The 15,494-nt window shown below is 38.4% G+C and overlaps 1 protein-coding gene across 1 annotated transcript in view; it reads left to right on the top strand.

Moving 5' to 3' along the window:
• VWA8 (von Willebrand factor A domain containing 8) overlaps positions 1 to 15,494 on the top strand; it is a 386,454-nt gene that overhangs the window by 124,317 nt on the left and 246,643 nt on the right. The window contains exons 13-15 of the mRNA XM_070409005.1: positions 1,225 to 1,385; positions 3,333 to 3,446; positions 14,928 to 15,096. Coding sequence (XP_070265106.1) covers positions 1,225 to 1,385; positions 3,333 to 3,446; positions 14,928 to 15,096 — 444 coding nt within the window. The remainder of the gene's footprint in view (positions 1 to 1,224; positions 1,386 to 3,332; positions 3,447 to 14,927; positions 15,097 to 15,494) is intronic.

Below are 15,494 nucleotides of genomic sequence, written 5' to 3'. Positions count from 1 at the left end.
GGGAATGATCTCATTCTCACCAGTAACCATTTTAGTAAACACTGATGATGGTGATAAATTTAGTCTTGGCTGTTGTAACTGTCATTGGCAGCTTAGAATGACATGCTCATATAGTTTGCATAGAATTTAAATTCATAATTGAGAAATCAAATAAAATTAATGAGTTAAGCCAAATTTTGGTTGCCAAAACCAGCCTTTTGGGGATTGAGGACTTGCTGAATCTGAATATTATTGTTTTTCAAGTGTCTTTATGATTTAATATAAGCCTATTCATACTTCCTAAGTCAGCACTTTTTTGATAGTGAGAACATTGCTTTTGATACAGATTTGTTGCTATTGCGAATATAAGCAAATTCATTAGTTTTTTATCTGCTTAAAACTTGAAGTGCATATCACAGAGTTTACAAAGACTGAATTTTTGGTTAAAATTGCCTTTTGTTTGATATAAGTGGACAAAATTTATATGAAGCTGATAACAGAAAACAAACTATTATCTTCAACATAAACACATTTAAGAAAAATTGCTCATATTATATGGCACCAAAAATTTTTAATACCAGGTAGTAGTTAGATTTTTATATGCAACTACTATTAATAGTTTGCTTAAATCTATTACACTGTTTTCATGCTAGCACACTGTGTGAGTTTAAAAATTGCTTATAAGTACGGTGCTATTGTTTGTCAATTCCTGTACCTCATCTGATGACTGTTCTCAGCAGTTTCCTTCATTTTCAAGCCCTTTAAATATAATGAGTCACTTCGATGGTTCCTAGCATGGCTTTTCAGAACTCATCAAGAAAAGGCATGTTATTGATAAGCATCTCCACCCATTGAGTTCTCTTATTCTTAAAAAGGAATCCATACATTTTCATCCCTATTGGAATAAAGCAGATTGAGTTAATTCCATTAAAATCAGGGGAAACAACTGCCATCATCTGTGTAGATATTAAGTGAACATTTTAAAAGGGGAGTAATGCTAAATTAAAAGGAAAATAATTCACCCTCACTCTTACTATGTTATGTGGATGAGTAATAGGGAAAAAACCTCAAATGGCCAAGAAAAGCTTCTGAATCTCATTTTCTTTGATGAGTTTGGAGATGAATTCCCAGTTGTTGCATGTAATGTTCAGAGAGAGGTAACTATAAAGCTAAATAAGCTGCCAACCATGTCTTAATAATTAATTCCACTTTTTTTTTTTTTGTGGGTGGTGGATTTGGTTTTAGGATATGACAGCTCGTGATCTGCTACAGCAGAGATACACTCTTCCCAATGGAGACACCGCCTGGCGGTCCTCGCCCCTTGTGAATGCTGCTCTGGAGGGAAAGCTGGTCCTGTTGGATGGCATTCATCGGGTCAACGCAGGCACGCTCGCTGTGTTGCAAAGGTTTGCATGCATCAAACACAAAAAAATACTCCAAGGAAACAGTAGACATGGAACTCCCTCCATCTTCTCTTTTAAAACTGGGCTACATAGATCCTTAAAAACTTAAAATTCTATAGCTAAGTAGAACAGACTTTTTAAAAAAAGTCTGTGTGTTTTAAAAAACTTTTAAGTAGTGATTTTGAATGACTTTTTATATATGCTTATTAATATATGCAGCAAGTTTCTACAGTTTGTCGGAGTCACCTCTGTACTGTTTACAACTCCTTGTGAATCACAGATTTACATTACTGGTTGATCTTGTTGGAATTTTTTTTCTTTGATAGAAAACGTAGTTCCTTCTGTAAAATGTGCAATAGCTTTTTTATTGTATTTTTAATCTGAAAAGCTCACTTTGTGTTTACAAACTGGAACATTTATTTAACTGTTGTTCTCTTACTGTATTTTAGGTGAGGAAAATATCCACACATTCCTAATTAACTGCTCTTGAATTTAATATTAAGGAAAATTTTCATGTGTGATTTTTTATGGAAAATATTCCCATTCTGTGTCAGTGAAGATACTAATTTTTATAGTTGTTCAAGCTTGATTCTATCACTTGTAAACATTTGGTTTCTAACTTTGACTTATCAGGAAAGTTCAAATAAGTGGAATGATTCCCCAACTAACTATTCAGAGTCTTTTTCCCTTGAAAACATGTAGATACTGAGTATAATTAAAGATTCCAAAAACATTGTGTTAAAAATCCTGATTAGATTTGAGAACATTTAAAAATACTTTCAGCGATTTACCATAAACAATCAATAGATTTATAATTTTTCTCTTCTAAACAGACTGATGCAGACACAAACAAAATAACACTCCCCCCTTTTATTAGCTATCTCTTGCCCATTAGGCCAAGTAGTAATAGCTGCAGCAGCTACCATTAATTGAGTACTTACTCTGTGCTGGGCATTGTGCTAAGCCAGTGTGTCTGAAGTTCTCAACTTTGGAATCACCTTGTGGGCATGAAGCTTAAAAATGCTTGATGCCTGGGCTCTAGCCAACTTGAAATTTCAAAAGGTGCACCTAACCCTTCTCAGGAGATTCTGATGTGCAGCCAAGGTTGAGAACAACTGTATTAAGCACATGCCTTCCATCAACTGTTTATGTGGTTGGTATTATAATCCTAATTGTATAAAAAATAAAAGTTTAAAGAGGTAGAGTAATTCCCCCCTCCCTAGTCATTCTTCTCATAATGTACAGAGGTGGTTTGAACCCAAGTCCAACCGACTCCACTGCCCATGCTTCTAACCTTTGCATTATGCAGTCTCCCTTCCCCTCAGTGCTTATAAGTGGCCATTGTGTGGGGGAACTGTAATGTGGGCATCAGGAGACTTGGTGGCTGGAGTAAGATCTAGAACAGCACTTTTCAAACTCTGCAACATCTGGAAGACAATGCTGCCGTGCTGTGGATGGTTAGGTCAACATAATAGTGGATACATGAAATAGCACTAGCTATTATACAGATTTTTGATCTTTTAAATCCTGTAATTCCAAAGATAGAAATATATTGAGTAGTTAAAAAGTTATATTGGACTCAAGGGAGCACATGCCAACTGCCTTAAACATTAATTTGCATCTCATGGTTATTCTGAGTCACTCATTCAGCTGTTTCTTTTTATTCCCCTCCCCCCTCCACCTTTCCAGCTCCTTCTCATCCTCAGCCTCCTCCTCCCTGTCCATATCTAGTATCCATGACTGCTGCTCTTTAGTACAGAAACCAACATTTTTGCCAACTATAACAGCACTAGCCAACTTGAAATTTTGAAAGATGCAACAAAAATTGTTAGACTCAATTGCCAGTAATAATGGACATTATTAAAATGTTAACTGACTGATTTCTACTTCTAATAACTTCACTGTTCAAAACTGATTACTTTGTTTTCTGATTTTTCTCTGTCCCTTTAGGTTGATCCATGATCGAGAGCTAAGCCTCTATGACGGCTCTAGGCTGCTGAGGGAAGACAGGTATATGCGTTTAAAGGAGGAGCTGCAAATGTCTGATGAGCAGCTACAGAAGAGGTAATTTTGTATACACTATACTTACTCTTATTATCAAGTGTGCCTTCATTATCTTATTCTTCTAACCTTAGTGTCAAACCAAGATAATTTTGAACAACTTAATAATTCGGTGTCCTAGGCATGTTTGTAGTTTGACACTTTTTAAAACTTTGAGGTTACTACCCAGGATGAGTTCCATACTCTCAGCCTAATTTACATAAATGTTTAAACATTTTATAAGGATATTAGTTTTAAGAAGGTAGTTCTACTGTTGCCCTAGCCACTTGTTTCTTTTCAACAAACAAACAAAAAGTTTCATCAACTCAGCCCACTCCTAAGAAGTCATCGGTTATTACTGGGGTATGCCACCTGGTTCAGGATTATCCTTTGTGGCTTCTTTAAGCATTTTCCAGAGACATAACCACAAAATGCTATATATGAGACTTGATGGGATCTTGGATCAGGACATAAAAATGAAAACGGCTATAAAAGACACTGTGGGGACATTGAATTAATAATAATTTTCTTAAGTATCATAATGGTATTGTGGTTATGAAGGATAATAGTCCTATTCTTAGGGACACAAGCTGAGATATTTAAGGGATAAAGTAGAAAGATGTTGAAAAGTGTTTCTGGAGGACCAAGATGGCAGCATAGGTAAACACCTGAGATTGCTGCCGCAAACAACCACTTCAAAAATACAATTAAAAGACGGAACGGACATCACCCAGAACCACAGGAAGGCTGGCCGAGGACAGACTCTTCAACTAGAAGGAAAGACAACAGCATACCGAGGCTCAGAAGAGGCACAGTGTGGAAAATTTAAAGGTGCGGAGGTGCGCGCGAAAAGCGGGCTGGTGGCTGAGTGCGAGGTTGTCGTTTTCAATCAGGAGGGAGTCTCAGACTCTGAGCTCCAGATCCGGGTGAGTCTCTAGGGACTCAGACTCAAACGGGAGAAGCGGGATTGTCTGGCATCAGTTGAAACGTGAGGGCAGCTTTCTCTCCGAGATTTGCAGCCGTTGCTGGGGTTCTGAGAAGCAGAGCCTCTGGGAACGGGACTGAGAGCAGCCATAACTGCTCCCTCTGCCCGCCCTGTTGAGCCCGCCCCGCCCAAGCCCTGCACAGAGCCATTTGCCAATCGCCTCAGGCAAAGGCTAGATTAGCACCTCCCCAGAGGACAGTTTTCCACACAGCTGATTCCCACAGCCAGTCGGCCTGGTGGTCAGATCCCTCTAGTATTAACTACAACAATCAAGGCTTAACTAGAACAAGACTGCGCACAAAGACCACAAGGGGGTGCACCAAGAAAGCATAAAAGATGTGGAGACAAAAAAACATGACAGAAATGGAGGATATGGAGCTAAAAAACGCAATTTTGAGCTAGAAGCAGCCAATAAACTTGATGAGAGACTCACGAAAACTAATGAGACCCTCGATGCTATGATAAAGAACCAACTAGAAATTAAGCATACACAGACTGAAATAAAGAATATTATACAGACACCCAATAGCAGACCAGAGGAGCGCAAGAATCAAGTCAAAGATTTGAAATGCGAAGAAGCAAAAAACACCCAACCGGAAAAGCAAAAGGAAAAAAGAATCCGAAAATACGAAGATAGTGTAAGGAGCCTCTGGGACAGCTTCAAGCGTACAAACATCAGAATAATAGGGGTGCCAGAAGATGAGAGAGAGCAAGATATTGAAAACCTATTTGAAGAAATAATGGCAGAAAACTTCCCCCACCTGGAGAAAGAAATGGACTTACAGGTCCAAGAAGCGCAGAGAACCCCAAACAAAAGGAATCCAAAGAGGACCACACCAAGACACATCATCATTAAAATGCCAAGAGCAAAAGACAAAGAGAGAATCTTAAAAGCAGCAAGAGAAAGAGACTCAATTACCTACAAGGGAATACCCATACGACTGTCAGCTGATTCCTCAACAGAAACTTGGCAGGCCAGAAGGGAATGGCAAGAAATATTCAAAGTGCTGAATACCAAGAACCTACAACCAAGAGTACTTTATCCAGCAAAGCTATCATTCAGAATTGAAGGTCAGATAAAGAGCGTCACAGATAAGGAAAAGCTAAAGGAGTTCATCACCACTAAACCAGTATTATATGAAATGCTGAAAGGTATCCTTTAAGAAGAGGAAGAAGAAAAAGGTAAAGATACAAATTATGAACAACAAACATGCATCTATCAACAAGTGAATCTAAGAATCAAGTGAATAAATAATCTGATGTACAGAATGAACTGGTGATTATAATGAATCAGGGGCATAGAAAGGGAATGGACTGACTATTCTTGGGGGGGGGGGAAGGGGAATGGGAGATGCGGGAAGAGACTGGACAAAAATCGTGCACCTATGGATGAACACAGTGGGTGGGGAGTGAGGGCGGAGGGTGGGGTGGGAACTGGGAGGAGGGGAGTTATGGGTGGGAAAAAAAAAGAGGAACAAATGTAATCTGAACAATAAAGATTTAATAAAAAAAAAATAAATTAAAAAAAAAAGAAAGATGTTTATAACTTACTTCCAAATGTTTCAGGGGAAAAAAGACATACAGACATATATACACTACATGAAGAGAGGGAGAGAGATCAAGAGAGTGAGAAAACAAATGTAAAATCTTAACAATTGGTGAAATCTTGGTGAAGAATATATGGGTGTTCATATTCTACTCTTTCAAATTTTTGTGGGTTTGAAAAATTTCAAAATAAAAAGATTGAAGGAAAATATTTTTTTCTGCTGCATACTGTACTTTTCCTTAGAGGAGGTTTGGCGAATACAAGTTATTTTTTGTCTCATTACATTTCCATGTTATTTTCACATAATTAGAGACTGTTACTTTGGATAATTCTTAGTCACTTAGTTGGATCTTATTTAATTAAAGCTTAATCTTGAGCCAAAGGGTTTGCTGTCATATTTAAAACATTAAAATTTTACAAATGATAATTAAGTATTTATGTTTTAAGGAGAGTTTTGTTTAAAGATTGCCTTGGTATTTTTTTATTGAGAGGAAATGTTAAATTTTTTACTATCGCTGTATAAAATATTTAAAAATTCACTTGACTGTACAACTATTTATGCTCTTGAGCTGCACATCATCACACTTCGCCACCCAGTAAGTGGTTTGATTGAGTGTTAGGGAGGCAGAGTGTAAATATCCCATTCATTTCACACCTTCAGTTTATGACATTCAGCTTTTGCATGTGACTCATTTGTCAGAGAGAAGTTTTCATTTCTCAGGGAGATGAATCAAAGCAGTTGGGCAGTAGCTCTCAGCAAGGCTGCCAGTCAGTTTCCCTTAGGACCGCAGGAGCATCGTGTTTGTAGCTAAACATGCAGGAAGTGATAACCCTTTTCTATGAAAAGTACCCAAGTTCTCCCTAATGGTCATAGGCAGTTTTACAAATGAAAACACTTTCAGGAAAAAACTGAGCATCCTACTCAGGGTTTGGCCCAGTGTGGTTAATTGTACTCCTTAATGTGTCCCATCTTCGCATTGTTGTTTTTCAACTCTCCCTTGAGTATAAACCAGACTCAATTCCATCTCCAGAGATCTGGGTAGGTGGAGACAGGTCATAGCACTGCTTGGTTTCCTTCACTTACATTTTATTTGAATTTTTTATTACTGTTAAACATTCATGAAACTTGAGCCAGATAGTTTTTCAAGGCTTTTAATTTAAAATATCAGCCCTGTCATCTGTTCTAGGACACTCCCTTTTGCCATTCTCCAAAAGCTACCACTTTCAACTCTTAACTGTTTCTTTTGGTATTTACCTCCATATCACTAAACAATATACTTTCAGTGATATTTCTTGATATATTTTTCAGTATTTGGCACTATCTAGTGATTTCCTACAATGGAAAATTAAGATTTAGCGTTCTTTCACCATCCTTCTTCCCATTACACATACATACTTCCTATTCCCCATTCCTCTCCTACATAGTTATATAGTAACTAGAAGCCCAGTGCATGAATTTGTGCACCTTGAAAGGAACTGTGGCTGCGAGACTGTGGTGGGCACAGGGGCGGGTCTCGGCCCATTCTCCGCACCCCTGCCCAGCACCTCCCACCGCGGCCCCCGGTCCCCTGTCTGCTGGCAGTCCTGTTCCTGCCACTCCCACATGCTGATGGCACCGGCCCCAGTCGCACCCACTGACAGTGCGGAGTGATTGGGGTCGGCGCCAGTAGTGGGTGCAAGCGGGGCCGGCGCCATCAGCAGGTGTGAGTGGTGGCTGCTGCCCTGGTTTCCCCTCAAGAGCAGGGGGATGTGGAGAAGCCCTCAGGAGTGATCGGAGCCAGCATCTGCCGCTCACATCCACTGACGGCCCCGAGCGATTGGGATCAGCGCCAGGTGCCAGCAGCGGGTGTGAGCGGTGGCTCTGGTGCTGGCTGTGGGTGCGAGTGGCGGCTCCGATGCCGGCAGTAGGTGTGAGCAGGGCCAGCGCCGGCAGCAAGTGCAAGCTCCAGGCGGGACCGCAGCACACGGGAGCAAGAATATTCAGTAACCACCAGAGGCTCGCCCCGATAACAGTGACCGGCGCCCCGCCTTGGTCTGGTGCCCCCGCTCACCTGCTCCACCATCCCGCCGTGGTTGACACCTACCATGTTCCGTGCTCTGCCACCTGCTGCCAATACCTGCCATGTTCCGCGTGTGCCCCCTGGTGGTCAGTGCACTCAATAGCAACCGGTTGTTCGGTTGTTCTGCCATTCGGTCTATTTGCATATTAACCTTTTGTTATATAGGATTTTGTTTGGAACTTGATAGAGTGTTTGCATTATTACCACAGCATAAGAGCTATACACAGATGAGCCATTCAGTAAACTACAGTTGTTTATCCTTTCTTGCATACATTTGTTTTCCTAAAGTTAATACTTGCCTACATATGAAAAGTGCCAGATGTATAAATAACTAATTACAATGCAGCTTTTAAATGTTAGACTAGAGATCTGTGTAGTAATGCTTTGGGAACATAGGGGAGGAAATGACCCTATTTTCTATGTACTTATCACTTTTTCATCCAACACTTCCCCTATTGTCTCAATCTCCTCTCAGCACATTAACATTATCAGTGTATCTTCTGTCAATTTCATTTTCCTCCCATAGTGTATACTGACTAGCAATAATTGGGACTTGTTCTCCATGCTTATAGCTCATATGTCATTCTACCTCTCTCCCCCCTCCATTCTCCCTCTCACTCCCACTTCCCCTTTCCTCTGGTCTCTTTTTGCAACTTTCATTAGTTAAATGTTGAACCTCCTGGGCTGGACTTCTAATTTTCTTTTCTCTCTTACATTCTGACAGTTTGCCAGGGCTTCATTGACTTTTCAGAGGTGAGATATCTAACAACTGATTCTCCTCTCTGTCAGAAATATATCTACCATTTGAAAGCCTAATTCCTTTTCTTATCAGAATCTGCTTCACCTGGTGATATGGATTGCTGGTAAATTTCTTTACATTTTCTTGGTTAACCTTGATTAAATTTTGTAGCCTATTTTTGTCTTTCTAAGAATGTGTTCTCTTGTAGGGTTTTATTAGGTTAGATTTTTTCTTTAAGCCAGTGGTTCTCAAACTTTCTAATGCTGTGACCCTTTAATACAGTTCCTCATGTTGTGGTGACCCCCAACCATAAAATTATTTTTGTTGCTACTTCATAACTGTAATTTTGCTGCTATTATGAATCGTAATGTAAATATCTGATATGCAGGATGTATTTAGGCAACCCCTGTGAAAGGGTCGTTTGACCCCCAAAGGGGTCATGACCCACATGTTGAGAACCACTGCTAAGCCAATTGACAGTATTTCTTTCAAGGCTGTTTATTGGATAAAGAGTTGGCACCTTAACTAAAAGGACATAGCATAGTCTAAAAAGCAGGAAATTTGTACTCAGTGAGGAAATTAATTTATTTCATGTGTTGTTCTTGTAAGTAATATGGCCCATTATTTAGCTTGGGTTGATCTTATATGCTATCTATATCTAATATGTTACTCTTGGCATTAGCATTAGACCTGCAAATTATAAACTCAAGCCTAAGTCATCTGTGCTTTTCATTTCTGTACCTAATAGCAAACTGAAGTTCAGAAAAATGATCCTACATAATAAAAGGCCAATATTCAAATCGACCAAACAGTGGAATGACCTGTCGCTATGATGCGCACTGACAACCAGGGGGCAGACACTCAATGCAGGAGCTGCCCCCGGTGGTCAGTGCACTCCCACAGGGGGAGCGCCGCTCAGTCAGAAGTGGGGAGCGGGTCTAAGCTGGCAGTTGGACATCTCCTAAGGGCTCCCAGACTGCGAGAGGGCACAGGCTGGGCTGAGGGACCCCCCGAGTACATGAATTTCGTGCACTGGGCCTCTAGTTATTTATGATAGTCTTTAAACAAACTCAGCTATCAATGTTTGGGGATTTTGAAATAGAAAAAAAGGTCAAAGTTATAATGAAGGGAAGGCAAATTTAAGAGCTTCTTTGCCGCTAGACCCAAATTGGTAAATTTAGAAGTCTTTTGGGCTTTCAGATAGGAATAATTTTTATATTTGTGTTTGGCAGGACTCTTTTAGTTACAAGTAACAAAAAAACTTTGTCTTAAAAAGGAACTTAATGGAATCTCATACTTTCAAAGGAAGGGCAAGAATGTAGTTGTGCCTCATGAAATAACTGGAACCTAGGACTTTAATCTTGTCAGGACTCTCTGTCTTGCTCTATACTTTATTTCTTTCTAATGTCACAACACCTGGCACATAATAGATCACTTAACAAGTATATTTGAATGAGTAACTAAATCTTAACCTAGGATAAATTCTAGGAAAGCAAGGTTAAAGCTGATTCTATTAATCTAGTTTTAGATGATCTTCTAAGCTAGCAATGTTTCTTTTTATGAATCTTTCAATTAGGAACACTTTGCCTTTTAATGACAAGTCTGATGCCATAGGGTCTCATAATTAGCAACTAACTACCAAGACTTTCAACTTCATAGTGTTAAACCTTATATTTGACTCCTTTCAGGACTTCATTGTATATCATGTGAATGATATTGTTTGTTTTAATCAATTCTGTTCAAAACCCCAATAGAAATATTAACTTTAGAGGGTAATATCATCCCATGCTAAGAGAAAGGAGAGATGAAACTCACTCACTTGCCAAGATATTCAGAAAAAAACAATACAGGTACATAACTAGCATTTCTCCAGAAATGGACTGTGTGTTGCCATTAACTATTATAATGGAGCCTGATAAGTGATTAGGCTGCTAGCATATCAGGAAGTAGGATATGTGTGGAGAAAAATCAGATAAGTACTTTAACGATTTTGGATAAGGAAAAGTCCTCCTGAAACAACAGGTAGGTCCAAGCCCCTGACCACATAATCTGTAATTGAGAGGCCACACCATAATTTGTAAGCCAAGTAAAAGCAATTTTTAGAAATGCTCATGTGAAATGTCTGGATGAATCCATGAAAACTCTCAGACATGATTTCTTTTCTCTAGGTAGGGAAAAAAGACTTATCTACAGATAATTCAAGCAGGGCATAGGATAATTTGTCTAAAGGAGTTGTTCTGGGAAAGAGGGAATGATTACAACATAGATAGTACGTGAAAGTCTTGAGGATAAAGCGATCACTCAGAATTTCTAGTAATTAATTAGGTAGTCACGTAACAGAATCTGGACACAGAAAATTCTGTGATTTGAAAGCTAAAAGGAAAGCTATCTATTTTTCACTTCTGCTAAGTGGTTTGTTATAATCCAGAGATCTCTGCTTCATGGCCCAGCAACAGATGTTGGATTCATCCTTGATCCTCTTCTCTCCTAGTTAGAAGAGCAATTAACATGAAAGCAAGTTAGGTGGTTAGAATTTAAATAACATGATGGTCATTGCTCTGGACTAATATATACTAGTATATATTGCCTGTGGCTTGCTTTTTTGATACTGACTCTAGCTGGGTACCTGCCCCAATTTAAGGAAGGCAGTTTCTGAGATAGAAGGAGGGTTCCAGGCAGAGAAGTGTGTGCTGACTACCGAAGCGTTATCAAGCTATTAAATAACAGGATGAGAAGGGCTTTTTTGTTTGCTAGCTTCTCCCCAAAGGCTTCCTTATATATAAATAGGTCATGTGGAAAGTCATTTCCTGATGATATTAGTTTTCTCCAAGTCTGAAAGTTAGAGAAGAGAGTACTTCTGAGGATCTGCCAACTAATTTCAGGTGGTTTGACATACTGGTGGGTAATACAAAGGCTGAAGTGGTGCATAATTGGGAATTAAGACACAAGCACTATTAAAATTTACACTCAAGGGTAACTTTAATTTTACCAGAATTTAACAACAAATAACAAATGAAACTAAAGACATGGCTTAACTTTAGATAAATAGATATTATTCCCTAAATATTAAAATTTTTTAAAGCAAAAAAGTCTTACAAAAAGATTTTTAAAATAAAAATATTGGAGTCAATATGTTTGTTTGGAGGGTGAGTATAAATTTTTAGAGAGTACTTTTCAGTGCTTCTCAGCAATAAAAAGGAGATTATATATATCAATGTGGAAGATAATTATGCTGAGTGAAAGAAGCCAGACCAAAAAGAGTACATACTGTGGGATGCCATTTATAGAAAACCCTAGAAAATACAAGCTATAAAAATAGTTTCATGTGTTGTTCTTGTAAGTAATATGGCAAGAGAAAGGGCAGGAGTAAGGGTGTGAGAAAGGGCAGGAGTAAGGGATTACAAAGGAGTCTGAGGATACTTGGGGGGTCATAAATGTTTTCATTTGCTTGATTATAATAATGGTTTTATAGGTATGAATAAATATCAAAAATTATCAAACTGTACACTTTAAATATGCAGTTTATTATATGTCAGCTATACTTCAAGCTATAATAAAACAAAAGAGAAAGGTTACAATAAACTCCAATCTTTTTAAGGAAATATGGTATATTTTTGTCGATTTGTATATAAAGGAACTTGAAAGAATGATATAGAAGGTTTCTGCAAAGACATTAATCATGAACAGAAGAGGATTTTGTAACTGGCCTCCCATACCAGAATACTAGTGCTCCACTTCAGAACCTAGAGGTTATGCAGTTCAGTACACACCCCACATTTCCCCTTTTTTTCTATGCAATGTAGCAAACTCCATAGACACATTCCTTACTCATCTTTATACCACCCAAGGTCTAGTTCAGTGATGGCGAACCTTTTGAGCTCAGCGTGTCAGCATTTTGAAAAATCCTAACTTAACTCTGGTGCCGTGTCACATATAGAAATTTTTTGATATTTGCAACCATAGTAAAACAAAGACTTATATTTTTTATATTTATTTTATATATTTAAATGCCATTTAACAAAGAAAACTCAACCAAAAAAATGAGTTTGCGTGTCACCTCTGACACGCGTGTCATAGGTTCGCCATCACTGGTCTAGTGTAATTCCCGAAGAGAGCAGATGCTAATTAAATAAATGAATGCATTGCTATAGTTCATCACCATCACTGCAAGAAACTTTTTAAAGACCTTTGGTGGAAACCACAAAACAAAAGTAAGTGATAGGAACTGAAAATAATGTGTTCACACCCAAAAGCAGAGCCACTAGTCTAAATCTGGTCTTGAATGAATTTGTGAAACAAGGTAGATTCTCTGAATAAAAGAGACGAAACCAGTACATAAAATAATAAGTAATTAGACCCTTCAGAGTCACAGAATTTAAAATTGTTCCATGACCATAAAAATGTTAAGGATTATTTTTCCAACTCAGAATCGAGTTACGGCTTTTTGTTTTGAGAATCAAACACAAAGACTTAGGCATACAATACTGGATCTAGCCCTAGCCGGTTTGGCTTGGTATTTAGATTGTTGGCCTGAAGGGTCTGGGTTCGATTCCGGTCAAGGGCATGTATCTCAGTTGCAGGCTGGTTGGGGCATGTGTGGCAAACAACCTATGTGTCTCTCTCACGTTGATGTTTCTCTCTCTCGATCTCTCGCCATCCCTTCCACTCTCTAAAAATCAATGGAAAAAATATCCTCGGGTGAGGATTAACAACAACAAAAATCTGGATCTACCTTAAATTTTTAAAAAAAACTTACATGACCCAATTTGCTTAACAAGAAGATGCTTGAGTTTCTGGGAAAGTAGGAGACAAAGCTCAGATCATAACTATCTTCAAACCTAAGAGTAAGAGTAAAAGGGTCCAGAGAAATCTACCGATTATGGATCTGCCCAGTGTCCAGTTATGGTTCACCACTGACCTATATAATAACTGAGAGATTATAAACTGTTTTCAATGTTCAATCACAATAAAAAATAATATATTCAACAAAAATGAAAACACACACACACGTTAGAGCATATATAATTAAAACTGAGACTAGGCCACTGATCTTTACTGCTTCCCTGAGATAACCAGAAGCCTTTTCTTGGCAAAATAAACTATTGGTAATTCATTATTTTCTCAAGAAAATCTCACCCTCCTCATCTATGCTCAGACCAACGGCAGGAAGAGACACATTTAGCAACCTATAGTATTTGTACTCAACCTTTCCCCAAAGAAGTTTTTCTCATCAAAGGAAGCAGTTCTATTTTGGTTCTTCCTGTGAGAAATGCAGGCGTGATGTCGGCTGGTGTGTGGCCATCATGCTATTTCTAACTAGCATGTCCATGGTATTACTGGTGTTTTGCAACAAGAGGAGAAATGTCTCTTAACATTTCTTAAGCCATTTTTAAGGCTATCTTAGCCATGTGATTACCTGCAAAGAATGTAAAAGCCCTCAGAAACAATAAAGGAATGCATATAGTTGTGGTGAATAGATCACAACAAGGGATTTCTAGTCCCTTCTCCAAAAACTACTCAAGTCATTCCACAAACCATGGGAAGTCTTATTTTATTCCTCTATGTATCCTAGAATATTTACATTTTCAGATTTGCTAGCACAGATTTATAAAAGAGATCACCTTAAAAATCATGTTTCCTATAAAATGACAAGAGTGAATTATATAAAAGTTGTTTTCTCTACTTTTTCAAGACCTAAGTATTCTTATTGCCAATCCAAATTTAAATTTAATCCAACCCCTATGCTGCTTAAATTTTCTATATTAGGAAAAGTTTCCTCATCTTGAATCATACTTCTCTGTCATTCTAAGTTTGACATATAGTGGGTTTCTTGCAAGATAGGAGATTTTGAGGGGATTTGGATAAAGAAAAGAGACGTATGTACTGGATGGGATTTTGTTTCTGGAGATGATGGAGAAAATTTATTGTAGGCACAATAGCATGTCCAAAGCAGTGTTTTGTTCCAGGGATGGAGTTTCACCTGTGGATATGATACATCTTATATTAGCAGTAGGTGATTCTTTCTGTTGTTGTTGTTTTAATCTTAGGTTCTTAGAATGTCCTGACTTTTTTCAAAGTCTGTTCTTTGGATAGTAACTTTGATTATGTTAACAGCATTATAGATTTATCTAATTTCTAATGTGATAGATTATGGTTGTTTTTTTTTCTCTTTTAGATCCATTTTTCCTGTCCACCCGTCCTTCAGAATCATTGCCTTGGCAGAGCCCCCTGTTATTGGAAGCACAACACAGCAGTGGCTGGGGCCAGAATTCTTAACCATGTTCTTTTTCCATTACATGAAACCACTTGTCAAAAATGAAGAAATCCAAGTGATTAAGGAAATGGTAAGGGTGAGGCCAGCTCTAGCCTGTTGCCTTCAGTTTTTCTCTTTTTAAGGCACTCTTACCCCTGCTGGAGCAGAACTGGCTTTTTGGCTTCTCCCTACTTACTCCCAGATGTCCTTATGAAATGGTTATCAAATATTAACATTTTGCAGAATCATCTGGAGGATTTGGTAAAATGCAGATGGCTAAGTAAGTAGGTCTGGGATATGGTACATGATAATTTGCATTTCTGAAGTTCTTAGGTAATGCTGATACTGCCACTGGTCTTGGGAACACTTTGAGAACCATGAATGTATTGCTGTCACTCCTCTTTCCTTGTGTGGAGGCAGTTTGGTAGTTCCTTTTCCTTTTATATTCAGTCAAAAGTGACTATTTTAAGTTCCTACTGTAAAGGGAGG

The sequence above is a fragment of the Myotis yumanensis genome, unplaced genomic scaffold, assembly GCF_028538775.1.
Source record: "Myotis yumanensis isolate MYYU_CA2020_CCGP unplaced genomic scaffold, mMyoYum1.0.hap1 SCAF_3, whole genome shotgun sequence".
NCBI classification, from domain to species: domain Eukaryota; kingdom Metazoa; phylum Chordata; class Mammalia; order Chiroptera; family Vespertilionidae; genus Myotis; species Myotis yumanensis.
Note: the sequence above shows the minus strand (reverse complement) of the source record. Positions and strands in the feature narration are given on the sequence as shown.